Source organism: Trachypithecus francoisi, unplaced genomic scaffold, assembly GCF_009764315.1.
Source record: "Trachypithecus francoisi isolate TF-2019V2 unplaced genomic scaffold, Tfra_2.0 Lachesis_group13, whole genome shotgun sequence".
Classification (NCBI taxonomy): Eukaryota; Metazoa; Chordata; class Mammalia; order Primates; family Cercopithecidae; genus Trachypithecus; species Trachypithecus francoisi.
Genome location: NW_022681458.1, coordinates 73384953 through 73397750, shown reverse-complemented (window position 1 = coordinate 73397750; position 12798 = coordinate 73384953). Strand labels below are relative to the sequence as shown.

The 12798-nt window shown below is 40.1% G+C and overlaps 1 protein-coding gene across 1 annotated transcript in view; it reads right to left on the bottom strand.

The window, feature by feature from the left end:
* The window catches only part of SPC25 (SPC25 component of NDC80 kinetochore complex), a 30173-nt gene extending 21850 nt beyond the window's left edge, over positions 1 to 8323 (bottom strand). The window contains exons 1-3 of the mRNA XM_033231234.1: positions 8190 to 8323; positions 7259 to 7405; positions 7098 to 7163 (exon numbers count right to left, since the gene is read on the bottom strand). Of these exons, the coding sequence (XP_033087125.1) occupies positions 7098 to 7163; positions 7259 to 7391 (199 nt within the window). The 5' untranslated portion in view covers positions 7392 to 7405; positions 8190 to 8323. The remainder of the gene's footprint in view (positions 1 to 7097; positions 7164 to 7258; positions 7406 to 8189) is intronic.
* Positions 8324 to 12798: the final 4475 nt, after the last annotated feature.

The window sequence follows — 12798 nt, the reverse complement described above, 5'->3', positions numbered from 1 at the left end:
GGTCGGTGGAGCAGTCAGAAGTCACTCAACATTTATCCATTAAATTTGTCATCTTATATGGGTGTCATTCATGGCAGTTAAAACAATTACAACAGTAATGTAAAAGATCACTGATTATAGAGCACCACAAGAAATATAATAATGATAAGTCTGAAATCTTGTGAGAATTACCAATATATGATAGACATGAAGTCAGCACATGCTGATGGAAAAACGGTGCCCATAGACTGCTTGACACATGGTTGCCATTAACCTTTAATTTGTAAAAATTGCAATATCTGTGAAGTACAATAAAGGGAAGTGCAATTCAACAAGGTATCCATGTACCAAAATACTGGCCTTTATATCTGTCTCACATATTGGCCAGCACCTCATTACTCCTTCTTGGCTTTAATCCCTCTAACCTCCCTGCCTCCCCCATGTCCCTGTCACTATCTGTACAAGTTCTTCTTGCCCTAGCCCTCTTAAACACTCAGCTTCTGCAACTACCCACCCCTTTCTCATGCCCATGCTCAAAATAAAAACAATAATGCCTGTGCATAAACCTGGCCAGACCTCTCTGCTGGGAGAATAACCCTGGCAGGGCCACTTCTTCCTCTGTTTGTCGGAAGAAAGATACAACTGCTGCTACTTGGGGCCCACTGCCCAGAGACAGTGTCCCCAAAGTGTCCATCAGGGGACTAAATAAGGCAGGAAGGCACAAAAAGCCTAAGAGCTCTAGGGCAGAGGTTACCAAGGTCAAATAACCAGAGCCAGTAGAGCTCAAGGGTGCTTTATAATGTGCTTTTGAATTTTTGAGTTAAAGATTTAGTTTTACTAATACTTAAATGAAATCTAAACACTTTAAAATCAAATGTCAATTAGTAATACCAGCAGTCTAGAATTGTATCAAATAAACTAAACTATCTATACTGTCATTTAATTCCAGTATTTTAATTACAAGTAAATATGTGCTTCACGGATGAGTAATTTTGTTCTCAAAGTTAAACAAGTTAGTCCACCACCAAATTTATGAAGACTTCAAATACCATAAATCTTCAAAAGAGAAATACACTATGATCTGTTTCCCAAATCGAAGTGAGCATGGAATTCTCAGTGCTTGAACAACATCTCTCAAGACAAGCATTCCTCAGGCAACAGGGAATTCTTGTTTATAGAGGTAACAAACAGAAAATTCAGAATCAACCTAGATCAAGAAATATGTAGCCTCTCTTTGAAAAAAACTGCAAAGCTTGTCTGAGACACATATTTGATCTGGATATATGAAGAGATATTTTATGCTTCTAAATATTATAAAAGACATGCCAAACAAATGTTGGCATATCTAGGAAGTTAATATGATAAATGAAATATCAAATCAATGTTCAAGAGGTAGATTATTCTCTAAACAGTGCTGAAATCCAAAGTAAATTCTTTAGTCTTTTGCTACTTTTTTAAAAGAAGAGGAAAAAGACTCAGCAGTTCAGTAACTTGCCCAAAGCTATATTTGTTAGGACGAAATAATAAGGGCCAGGCACAGTGGCTCACGCCTGTAATCCCAGCACTTTGGGAGGCCGAGGCTGGCAGATGACGAGGTCAGGAGATCGGGGCAGATCACGAGGTCAGGAGATCAACACCATCCTGGCCAACGTGGTGAAACCCCTGTCTCTGCTAAATATACAAAAATTAGCTGGGTGTGGTGATGTGTGCCTGTAATCCCAGCTACTCAGGAGGCTGAGGCAGGAGAATAGCTTGAACCAGGGAGGGAGTCAGAGGTTGCAGTGAGCTGAGATCACGCCACTGCTCCAGCCTGATGACAGGGCGAGACTCCATCTCAAAAATAAATAGACTGCATTCAAACTCAGGTCTTGACTTCAAAGACAATGCTTTGCCCATTAAACTATCCTCTCCCAACAATGGGCTACCATTTTAATCTCAAGAGGAAGACACAAATACAAATTCCTAAGAAAAAAAACAGACAAAGGGATAAACAGATGAAACACAGAATGCAGATGGTTACTAAATATGGAACATAATTTAACCTCAGATTAATCACAGAAATGCAAGTAAAGCAGTAAGATTTCAATTTTCATTTATTACAACAATGTTTACAAAAATAACAACTAATGTTGAGAGGAATGCAAAATGCTAAGGTCCTTCTAGAAAATATTTTTGACATTGTAAAATAAAACAGCCTTAAGAATATTCACCTCCTTTGACCCAGCAATTTCATTTTTACAAAGTTACTCTAAGAAAATAGGCTATATGCAAATATTTATATTAAAAATTCTTTTTCAGTATTTATAATGAAAAACTGAAAACATCTTCAATGGCTAACAAGTAAATGATTTTTAAAACATGGTATATCGGCCGGGCGCGGTGGCTCAAGCCTGTAATCCCAGCACTTTGGGAGGCCGAGACGGGTGGATCACAAGGTCAGGAGATCGAGACCATCTTGGCTAACACGGTGAAATCCCGTCTCTACTAAAAAATACAAAAAAACTAGCTGGGCGAGGTGGCGGGCGCCTGTAGTCCCAGCTGCTTGGGAGGCTGAGGCAGGAGAATGGCGTGAAACCGCGAGGCAGAGATTGCAGTGAGCTGAGATCCGGCACTGCACTCCAGCCTGGGCGACAGAGCAAGACTCCGTCTCAAAAAAAAAAAAAAAAAAAAAAAAAACACATGGTATATCAATAAAATGGAATGTATTTTCAAAAAAATAGGAATATGGGAAAATACTCTCAAAGTTGGAAAAAAAGATAGTTATCTAGATACCATGAATATAATTATGTTAAAAATCTACAACGCTCATGAAAAATAAAAGCTAGAAAGTCATTTTGTTAAATGTGGTTCTCAACATTATGGGTGATATTTTTGTTTACTTTTCTGTATGTTCTAAGAATATGAACATGATCATATATTATGTCAAGTATAATTTAAAAATAAACATCTTACTAGAAAGAAAAATGCTATTCTTTAAAGATAAGAATTAAGTAGAATTGTACTATACAAGAAATCCAGATTGAAAGTCAAAGTTCTCAACTCTGATCCAGCTCATCAGTTGTCACTCAAGGACCTCCGTCAAAATCACAACTTCTGAAACTCTTTTCCTCATTTGTAAAATGGGGATAACAGTGGCTACCCCATTCCCTGGGGTTAGAGTATCCAGTAATAATAACACAAAAACTTTTAAAGTAGTGACACATAAATACTACATATGAGAGTGTTTTCATTATAACATTTGAAGAACTGTGTGAATTTGGCGCCCTTGATGCTGTGTGACTATTTTTTTTCTTTTTCTTTTTTTTTTTTTTTGAGACAGAGTCTCACTTTGTCTCCAGGCTGCAGTGCAGTGTCATGATCTTGGCTCACTGTAACCTCCGCCTCCCAGGTTCAAGCTATTCTCCTGCCTAAGCCTCCCAAGTAGCTGAAACTACAGGCGCGCGCCACCATGCCTAATCTTTGTATTTTTAGTAGAGACGGGGTTCCACCATGTTGGCCAGGATGGTCCTGATCTTTTGACCTTGTGATTCACCCGCTTTGGCCTCCCATAGTGCTGGGATTACAGGCGTGAGCTACCGCGCCCGGCCTGCTGTGTGACTATTATTGCATGTGTACACACTTGGTTGTCTTATTCCCAGGACCAACATTTCAAACTTTCACTCCTACTCGCCAGAGGAACCCTTCCTTGCGTTTTCACTCCAATGCAGGTCAGTATGGTACAATGGAAAGAGCACAGACACTACGGTTGCAATCTTAGATCCTCTATCTACCCCTAGACCTTAGGCAAGTTTCTTAACCTCAGTGAGCTTCAATTTCCTCATCTGTAAAACAGGGATAATCTCTGTCTTAGACAGACTTCAGGGTTTATAATAACTTAAAAGCCAACCCATAGTAAATGACTCTCACCTTCAACAGATGATCTTCCTTCTTGTGATAATTAGAATTTATGGCTCCAGAACTTTAGGCTATTTTGTTCTCTGCAGTATCTTCCTAGAAGATTACCTGGTATAGAGCAGTAGCTCAACAAGTATTTAGCCAGTGAACAGATTCCCTCCACCTTTCTTATTCCCAAAATAATATCTAGCTCAGTCTTTACCTTACTGGATCTACGTGTGACTTCCAGTGTTGACAACACCCTTTCAGTTACCTTCTCTCTTCCTTTCTCTGTTCTCCAATTACTAAGTCTGTCTTTCCTGGTCCCTTCCATTTACCTCTCTCTCAAACTGTAGAGAAAACGTAATGCTGGCTCAAGCCTGTAATCCCAGCACTTTGGGAGGCCGAGACGGCCGGATCACGAGGTCAGGAGATCGAGACCATCCTGGCTAACACGGTGAAACCCCGTCTCTACTAAAAATAGAAAAACTAGCCAGGCGAGGTGGCAGGCGCCTGTAGTCCCAGCTACTTGGGAGGCTGAGGCAGGAGAATGGCGTAAACCCGGGAGGCGGAGCTTGCAGTGAGCTGAGATCCGGCCACTGCACTCCAGCCCGGGGGACAGAGGGAGACTCCGCCTCAAAAAAAAAAAGAAAAGAAAAGAAAACGTAATGCTTTCAAGATGAGTGAGGCTTCTGGAGTTAATCTGATGATCTGGGGCAAATCACAATCTCTCTGGGACTGTAATATCAGTACAGTAGGAATAATAATAATAATAATAATAAATAATACCAACCCTGGACAACTGTCATGAGGACTGAAGGAGATGGTAAATGTAAGACATTTAGCACAGTATCTGGCATACAGTAATGAGTAAATAAATATTATTACTAACCAAGGCTACCTTCTTCCACTCTACATATTCTTCCATAGCTTCAACCCCCCAAATTCATTAAAGACTCACAAATCCCTATCTTCAGCAAAGACCACTTTCCTGGCTGGCTTCCAGATGAATATATCCATTGCCTACCAGATATCGCCACCTGAAGACTTGCTGCACAATAAACTCAACATATTCACCTAACACATTTAAAATTGAACCCATGTATGTTTCCTTCCCACCTATAAAAACATTCTCCTCCTCTCTTTCAACCCCTCACTTAGTAAATGTGTCACCACTGATTCATACTCCACGTCAGAAGGAATCATCCTAGACCACAACATATTTTCACCTTCAGGCCAACAGTCTTGAGTCTAAGTCCTCAGACCTGTCACTGGTCCAAGCCATACTCATTATGTGCCTGTACTATTACACTAGGTTTTTCCCTTAACTGCTCTCTTTATGGACAACAGTCTCACTCCCCTCCTGTTTATTGTGCATGATTACTAGATTGCTTCTTCTGAAATAAAAATCCAATATCATTTTCCAGGTTGAAATCCTGTAGCAACTCTTTATCTCCTGAAAAACAGTCTAACCCCCTTTGCCCAACATGGAATGTCCATCATCTGGCCAACCAGTTCTTCCAGCCACTTCTCCGCCACTCCCCATCCACAGTATATTCTAGCCATCCCAGAACATAACAAGCTCTTGTGTTCCTGCCACATTTCATGTGCTGTTTCCTCTTCCTAGAATGTAATGTTGACTCTGTTAAACATCCCTAACCCTTCGTTATGTGATCTCCTCCAAAGTAGCATGGTATAATCAGACTGTAGGTTCAAACCATATTTCTCTTCATTATCAGCTATCTAACCATGAGCAAGCTGCTTAACCTCTGTGCTTATTTTGTCATAAAAGTCTAACATGTAAGACTAAAAGCAGTATCTATACCTCTTAGGGTTGTTGTGAGGATCCATGAGTCAATATATGCAAAGAGCTTAGAACAGGGCCTGGCATGTGGTATACAAGATAATGGTTAGCTATTAAATATCCTGCAATCCTCACTGGACGAATCAAACCCTCCAGATTCCATCCTCATCCTCACACAGCATCTATTACATTATTATAACAACAATTACAATTTTTTTTTTTTTTTTGGAGACAGGGTCTCACTCTGTCGCCCAGGCTGGAATGTAGTATCTCTAGTGGAATTTAAACTGTGGACACAAGTTTGTGTCCTGTGTGTAAGAACTCAGTAACAACTGCCAGGTCTCAGTAAAAGCTACTGATTCACTCTGGACAACCTGGAGAGTGGTAGAAATAAGATGGCAAGAATAGGAGTAAAAATATGGAGAGAAACACTGTCAGAGTACTAACAGAGCTGAGAGAACTCCAGCTTTTCAATCCCCAGGCTGTGATTTCCAACATGAAAACTCATCTTTTAAAAAATACTGGCATTTATACTTTGGCACTGACAAATCCCACAAGTATAGTGCTGAGTGAAAAAATGGACAGAAGACATACAAGAGAATGCCATTTATATAACATTCAAAAACACAGTACTAGAGGCCAGGCACAGTGGCTCACACCTGAAATCCCAGCACTCTGGGAGGCCAAGGTGGGCAGACCGCTTGAGCCCAGGAGTTTAAGACCAGCCCACACAACATGGTGAAATGCCATCTCTACAAAAAATACAAAATTAGCCAGGCGTGTGGCATGCACCGGTGGTCCCAGCAACTTAGCAACCACTCAAGTGGGAGTGTCACTTGAGCCCAGGAGGTCGAGACTGAAGTGAGCCCAGATCATGCCACTGCACTCCAGCCTGGCTGACAAAGTGAGACGCTGTCTCAAAAAACAAAAAACCTCCATAATACTAAACAATATATTGATAGGTTAGTTGTGGAAGGTGGGAGAAGGTGTAACGTAGGATGTTCTTTCTTAAGCTGTATGGTATCTCAATATTTATTCCTATATATAAGCACATGTATATGTGTTAATGTGTACGTATTTTGTGTGTGTATGTGTATGTGTGTGTGTATCTCTCTCTCTCTCTATATATATATATATTTTTTTTTTTTTTTTTTTTTTAATTTTTTGTAGAGATGGGGTTTCACCATGTTGCTTGGGCTGGTCTTGAACTCCTGGGCTCAAGGGATCCACCCACCTTGGCCTCCCAAAGTGTTGGGATTACAGGCGTGAGCCACCACATGTGTGTGTATATACATATACATATATACACATATATGTGTATATATACACACACAACATATATGCACTTGTGCACACAAAATATGTTGTCTTACTTGCATGAGATTTCATGATAAAGATGTATTATCTAAAAAAAACCCATGATTTATACTTTTTCACGTACGATTTTTATATTCCAGAAACATCTCAACCATTCGTTCTTCTTCCTTTAATTTCACAGACAGCTTTTCTGAAAGAGAAATTGAACTTTCAATTCAGCTGAAATAACACTAAAAAATAAACTAGAACAGCAAAAACAGCATGATACAAGTTAACGTTAGGTACCTGCAAATGCTTTGATGGAGTCCTTGTAGGTATCTCTTAGTCCTGCCATCTGACAGGAGGTGTCCGTACTTTTGAATTTATTCCAAAATTCATTTATGTTTTTATCGAACAGTGCCAGTTCATCCTCTACCATTATGTAGGACAATGCTAAAAACAGAATACACATTGCATTTTTTAACTTATTGAAATCAAATCAGCCACATATTCCAATCAGGTATACAGTATTTTGGCAATTTGTCCTTTGCTAGAAAATAGCAACTTATCTTTAATTCTAGGTATTCAAGGGTAGATCAAGTAACCTGGGCTTAACTGTTGTTAAGGTGCAGCAAGAATTCAGGATACCTTTACCTTCTAGCAGCTTGTTAGTAGGTAAGTGTAACTGCACAGGACACTTAAACACGCTATGACCCTGGGTCCATTTTCTCACAAGTAAAACCGTTGACTTCTAAAACACCTTTTCCAACTCTAACCCTTTCTGATCAAAGATCATCAGTATCGCCAGGTGGCCGGCACCCTCCCATAGAATAAGACCCCACACCTCAACCCTGTTTCTCTCCTCCACCTCAGAACAATAAAAGTTAACAATAAAATAGGGACTAAGGTGGGAGTTGAGCGGGTTCTGTCCAGGATTTATGCAAGTCACCTCGGGCCTCAGTATCCTCTGTAAAAGGAGGTCCTGGGAGAATCCTGGACCTGCCAGTACTCTGCGACGCTAAAACCTTCCCAGGAGGTCCACAGATATCTCCTGCAGTGAAACCCAGAACGCTTGGGGTTCGCAGCTGCCCATTCCACCAGGCTGTGAGACCCAAACAGCAACAAGATGCCCATTTCACAAACGCCGCCGCAAATACACACATTCGGCCTCCAAATTCAGTTTCCCCTATCGCGACAGGTGGGCCGAGGAGCCCGGCTCGGCGCCCACCTCCCTCACCTTCGCAGGCAGGCCTGAGTCCCGCCGCCTTCCCCACACCAGATAAGTGCCCACTCTAGCCAACAGCCGAGCTCCAGACGCAGCTCCCACAGCCCCGCCAACTTTCCAATTTCAAACCTAGTGCACTTCCCGCCACCCGCCTCCAGGCGCACGTTCGCCTTCTGATTGGCCGATAGCACAGGCTCTTCATGACAGGATTGGTTAAACTCACCCTTGGATTCTCGCGGGGAAAAATGGGGGGAAAAGGGCATTCTGGGATTCGTAGTTCTTTTCTGAACAACAGCCAGGGTCTCCGCTGTGACCCGAAAGTATTAATAGCACCCGAAGAGCTCGCCCACGACAAGTCATTCATCGGCTTCAAATAAAGGTTTCTGGAACAAATATATATATTGACCTTTAATCGTATCTTTTGCAAGAAATACATCCTCTTCTTTGTATTCACCTTGTAAAGTTGACTTCAATTATGAGTGGGCAGAAACATTAAGATGGTCCTCAGAATAGGTTTTTACTGCTTACAAAAATATTCCTTCTTTTCTACACCCCCAGCTTCTCTAACAATGTTTTTGAGACCTAATAGAACACTATGTTACTATCTTGCAGAAGTGGAAGAAACTAGAGCACTATCAAAATCACCTGGTGTGTTCCTTGAGGACAGGAATGAGGCACAAGGTATTCAACTAGGATTTGCCAGAGTAGACAAGCTGCAGAGAGTCTGCGTTGTTCAGAAACTCCGAAAGGTGACATGGATTCGGTATTTGAATCCTTCTTGGTAAAGCTGAGGAAGAAAGAAACTAGGGAAAGAACCTAGAGAATACGCTTTCTGAAGAATGGAAAATAAAGCTGGCTAAAATAATGAGGTCAAAGTTATTATTTTCATCTTAGACTATGGTATGTTTGTGAAAATAAAGTCTCTTATTATACACCAAAAGATCGTTACTATACTAGTTTCTTTTCATTTTCATCAACAATACAAACACCAACAAGAAATAAAAATGTAAACAACAGGCTCAGAGGACCAGATATTAGCCATTCTTTATCCAAGAACTAAATTAAGACCTGTGAAACCAGGACAGGTTATTACGAATATTTAACACTTCACAGTATGCCCAAAAGTCACCTTGCAGCCTAGAGACTGCTATTAATACAGTTAGACATACAGTTTACTACGATAAATCTCCTTTCATTTCCAAATATTTTCCCAAGAAATTCTGATTTTATATATCTGATACTATTTACCTTAAAGCAAAATTTTATGAATCGAGCATCTCAGAACTTCAGCTGATTGAGTGCTGGTACTCATTTTTAGGGTTTCCACAGTACCACATTAGTGAAGACAGTACTTAAGAAGATTCATGGAAGGTGGCTGAATTGGTATCATGTTGATGAATTCCTCACTAAGTTTGTACACTGGTCTTTATCAGACTGTTTAGTGAAAATTCTTGCTCTCTTTGGGTCTTCAGCTAAGACGGGTGATTGCCCTACCAATGTGTGGTTATTAGGGCAGCCTCAGGGTGTCTATTGTTTTTTATTCTTTGAGTGCTCCTCCCCAATCAGGATGTGAGGCAGAACTTTCTTTGTCATTTGTCAAAATTTTCATTTCTGAAAGACTGGCTGAATAATTTCTCTCTTATCCCCAAGGATAGCTAGAGACAACCAGCTCTTCTTTCTGCCCAGTGTACAGAATAGGGCCTCCAGCTTTCTCAGCATTAAGAAGGGGAAAACAGACCCACTGACCCATTATTATTCACACAACTCCACCATCACCACCACCAACATACTTACGTGCCTTTCATTTCAACCCAACCAGGGTTTATTGAGTTTCTATTTTGTGCCATGTACTGAATTGAGCACTGCCTTCTCTGGGATATACGGTCTGTGACCCAGGGTTAGGTTTCTGCAGGGTGGGGAATAGAAAGATGCCACATGTTCCCAGGCTGGAGGTGTTTCTAGATGGTGGTTATAGTCTTGCTCGGACTGAAAGCTCTATTGCTCCTCCCCTGAAAACTTAATTCTTTCTACGATGGGTGAAGGATAATGGGGTATAAGGATAAAAGATCATTGTCCTCTATTGCACATATGCTTGCTGGGTAGATACTTTGCATTTTTGGGGCAGAGCTAAGGAAAGAAATGATCATGAGTAATGCCATGGTTGGGACTATAAGTTCCCCACCTTTAAGTATAAGTTTCTCTTTATGACATTCACATTTATGCTGACATTCACATTTACACTTTCAACATCCATTCACTGAGAAAATCAGAAATGACAAAAGTTACTATGAATTCAAAAGAGGAGTCTCTTCTTGCAGATTCCAGGTTGAGGACCTACAATATTGAAAATGAAAAGATTCTCGAACAGAAACTTTCAATCTTCTACATTTCTGAATGGCCTATGTCAAACATTGCAATAGATGATTTAAGAAAGTAAGTTTTCTGACAATTGCTATAAAGTACAGCATCCAAGTGGAGTCAATGCCAGGTTACACCTGGACTCTTTCATCTCCTTCCCAAAATTAAAAAAATAAAATAAAATGAAGGAAGGAAGGGCTGGGACCTTGTATCAGTCTGTTCTCACATTGCCATAAAGAAATACCTGAGACTGGGTAATTTATAAGGAAAAGAGGTTTAATTGGCTCATGGTTCTGCAAGCTGTACAGGAAGAAGAGAAGCTCTGCTTCTAGGGAGGTTTCAGGAAGCTTCCAATCATGGCAGAAGGCAAATGGGGAGAAGGTACTTCATGTGCCAAAGCAGGAGCAAGAAAGATCAGGGGGAGGGGGAGGTGCCACACACTTTTAAATGACCAGATCTCATCAGAGCTCACTCACTGTTGCAAGGACAGTACCAAGAGGATGGTACTAAACCATTCATAAGAAATCCACCCTCATGATCCAATCACCTCCCACCACTACGCCGGAGGTCTGATGTGGTTTGGATCTGTGTGGTAGAAGGAAGTCACCAGATTTTATCCCCCAAAAAGAAACTATAAAACTGGACCAAATTATCAAAAACAACTATTTAAGTGACCTGGAAATTGACTAACAGATTACAGCAAACTAAGAAGCATTTATTCATGAAAAACTATTCAAAAACATTATGCTAAGTGAAAGAAGCCAGGTGCAAAAGACTATATATACTATGATTTAATTTACATAAAATAACCAGAAAAGGCAGATTCCCAGTCACAGAAAGCAGTTCAGTTTTTGCATGGGGCTGGGAGCAGACCCAGGCACTGACTGCCAAAGTGCATGAAGAAACTTTCTGGGGTACTGGAGATGTTCTGAAACTGGTTTGTGTCAATTACTGGCAACTCTATAAATATATTAAAAATCATGGAATTATACATTTAGAATGAGGAAGTTCATAGTATATAAATTGTAACTCAATAAAAGTGTTAAAATTAAAAATAAAAGATGAAGGATATCAGAGCTTCAGAGGAAAAAAAGACTACATCTCCCAAGCACTCAGAAAACATTCAATATAGTAAGAAAAATATCCAGGTTATTTTTATTATGGTAAGACACTCGTAACATAAAATTTACCATCTTAACCAATTTTAAGTGTACAGTAAAGGGATGTTAAGTGTATTCACAGTGTTATGGCACCATCACCACTATTCATCTCCAGAACTCTTTTAATTAAAAACTTTGCCCATCATATAACGAATCTGTCTTTCCTCCCCTCACACCCTGGCAACCACCATTCTACTTTCTGTCTCTATGAATCTGACTACTCTAGGTACAATTTTTAAATTGTCTCATAAATATCAAAAATGAGGATTTCTTTTACAGCTTTTAAATACATTCATCAATGAATGTTAATGTTTTTAGGTGTGATAATGGTATTATCTCATTTATATTCTTGAATATTTTTTCCCTTTCATCCTACAGTTCAGATTTCTAAACTCTACTCATATCTCAAGGCCCAGCCACTTGCCATTTCCACCACAAAAGCTCCCTCATCTCACAGACTGAAAGCTATGTCTGCCTTTCCTTTTTTCCATTTACCCTATCTGTTCACCTCTAAGGACACAATGGTATGTGACATATGTAAATATCATATCTTCCCTACTAGACCACAAGATTCTTGAGGTCTGATCTATCTCTGTCCTGTGTGGTACAGTGTCTTAGACTCTGTCGGTGTCGTAGACTCGTGCTTCTCAAAAGTGAGAGGTTCTCCACCCAACAACATCATCAATATCTGGGAACTTAGAAATACAAAGTCTCAGACCCCACTCTATTCTTAGTGAATCAAAGATTTGGAGTTCCTGTAATCTGTATTTTAACAAGCCCTTCAGGGGAATTGGATGAATATTAAAGTTTGAGAGTCACTGCTTTACACAGTCTCTCTATACAGTACTCTTTAAGTCATCTATAAAAATGAACACAGCTATACAATATAATAACTACTTGGAAGAAAATTAATAGTACTGCTCAATGGGCAACTCTGTTGGGTCCTTCGGTAATCCAAGAAAAAGTATATAGATGTATAGGTCATGATCATTTCTAGAGAAAAGTACCTAAGGAGACTAATGGAGGCGGGTACTTAGAACAGCTGTAGCAGGGCCATTCATAATAGTGTCATTATGGAATGCCAATATTCCTGGGATGCTAGC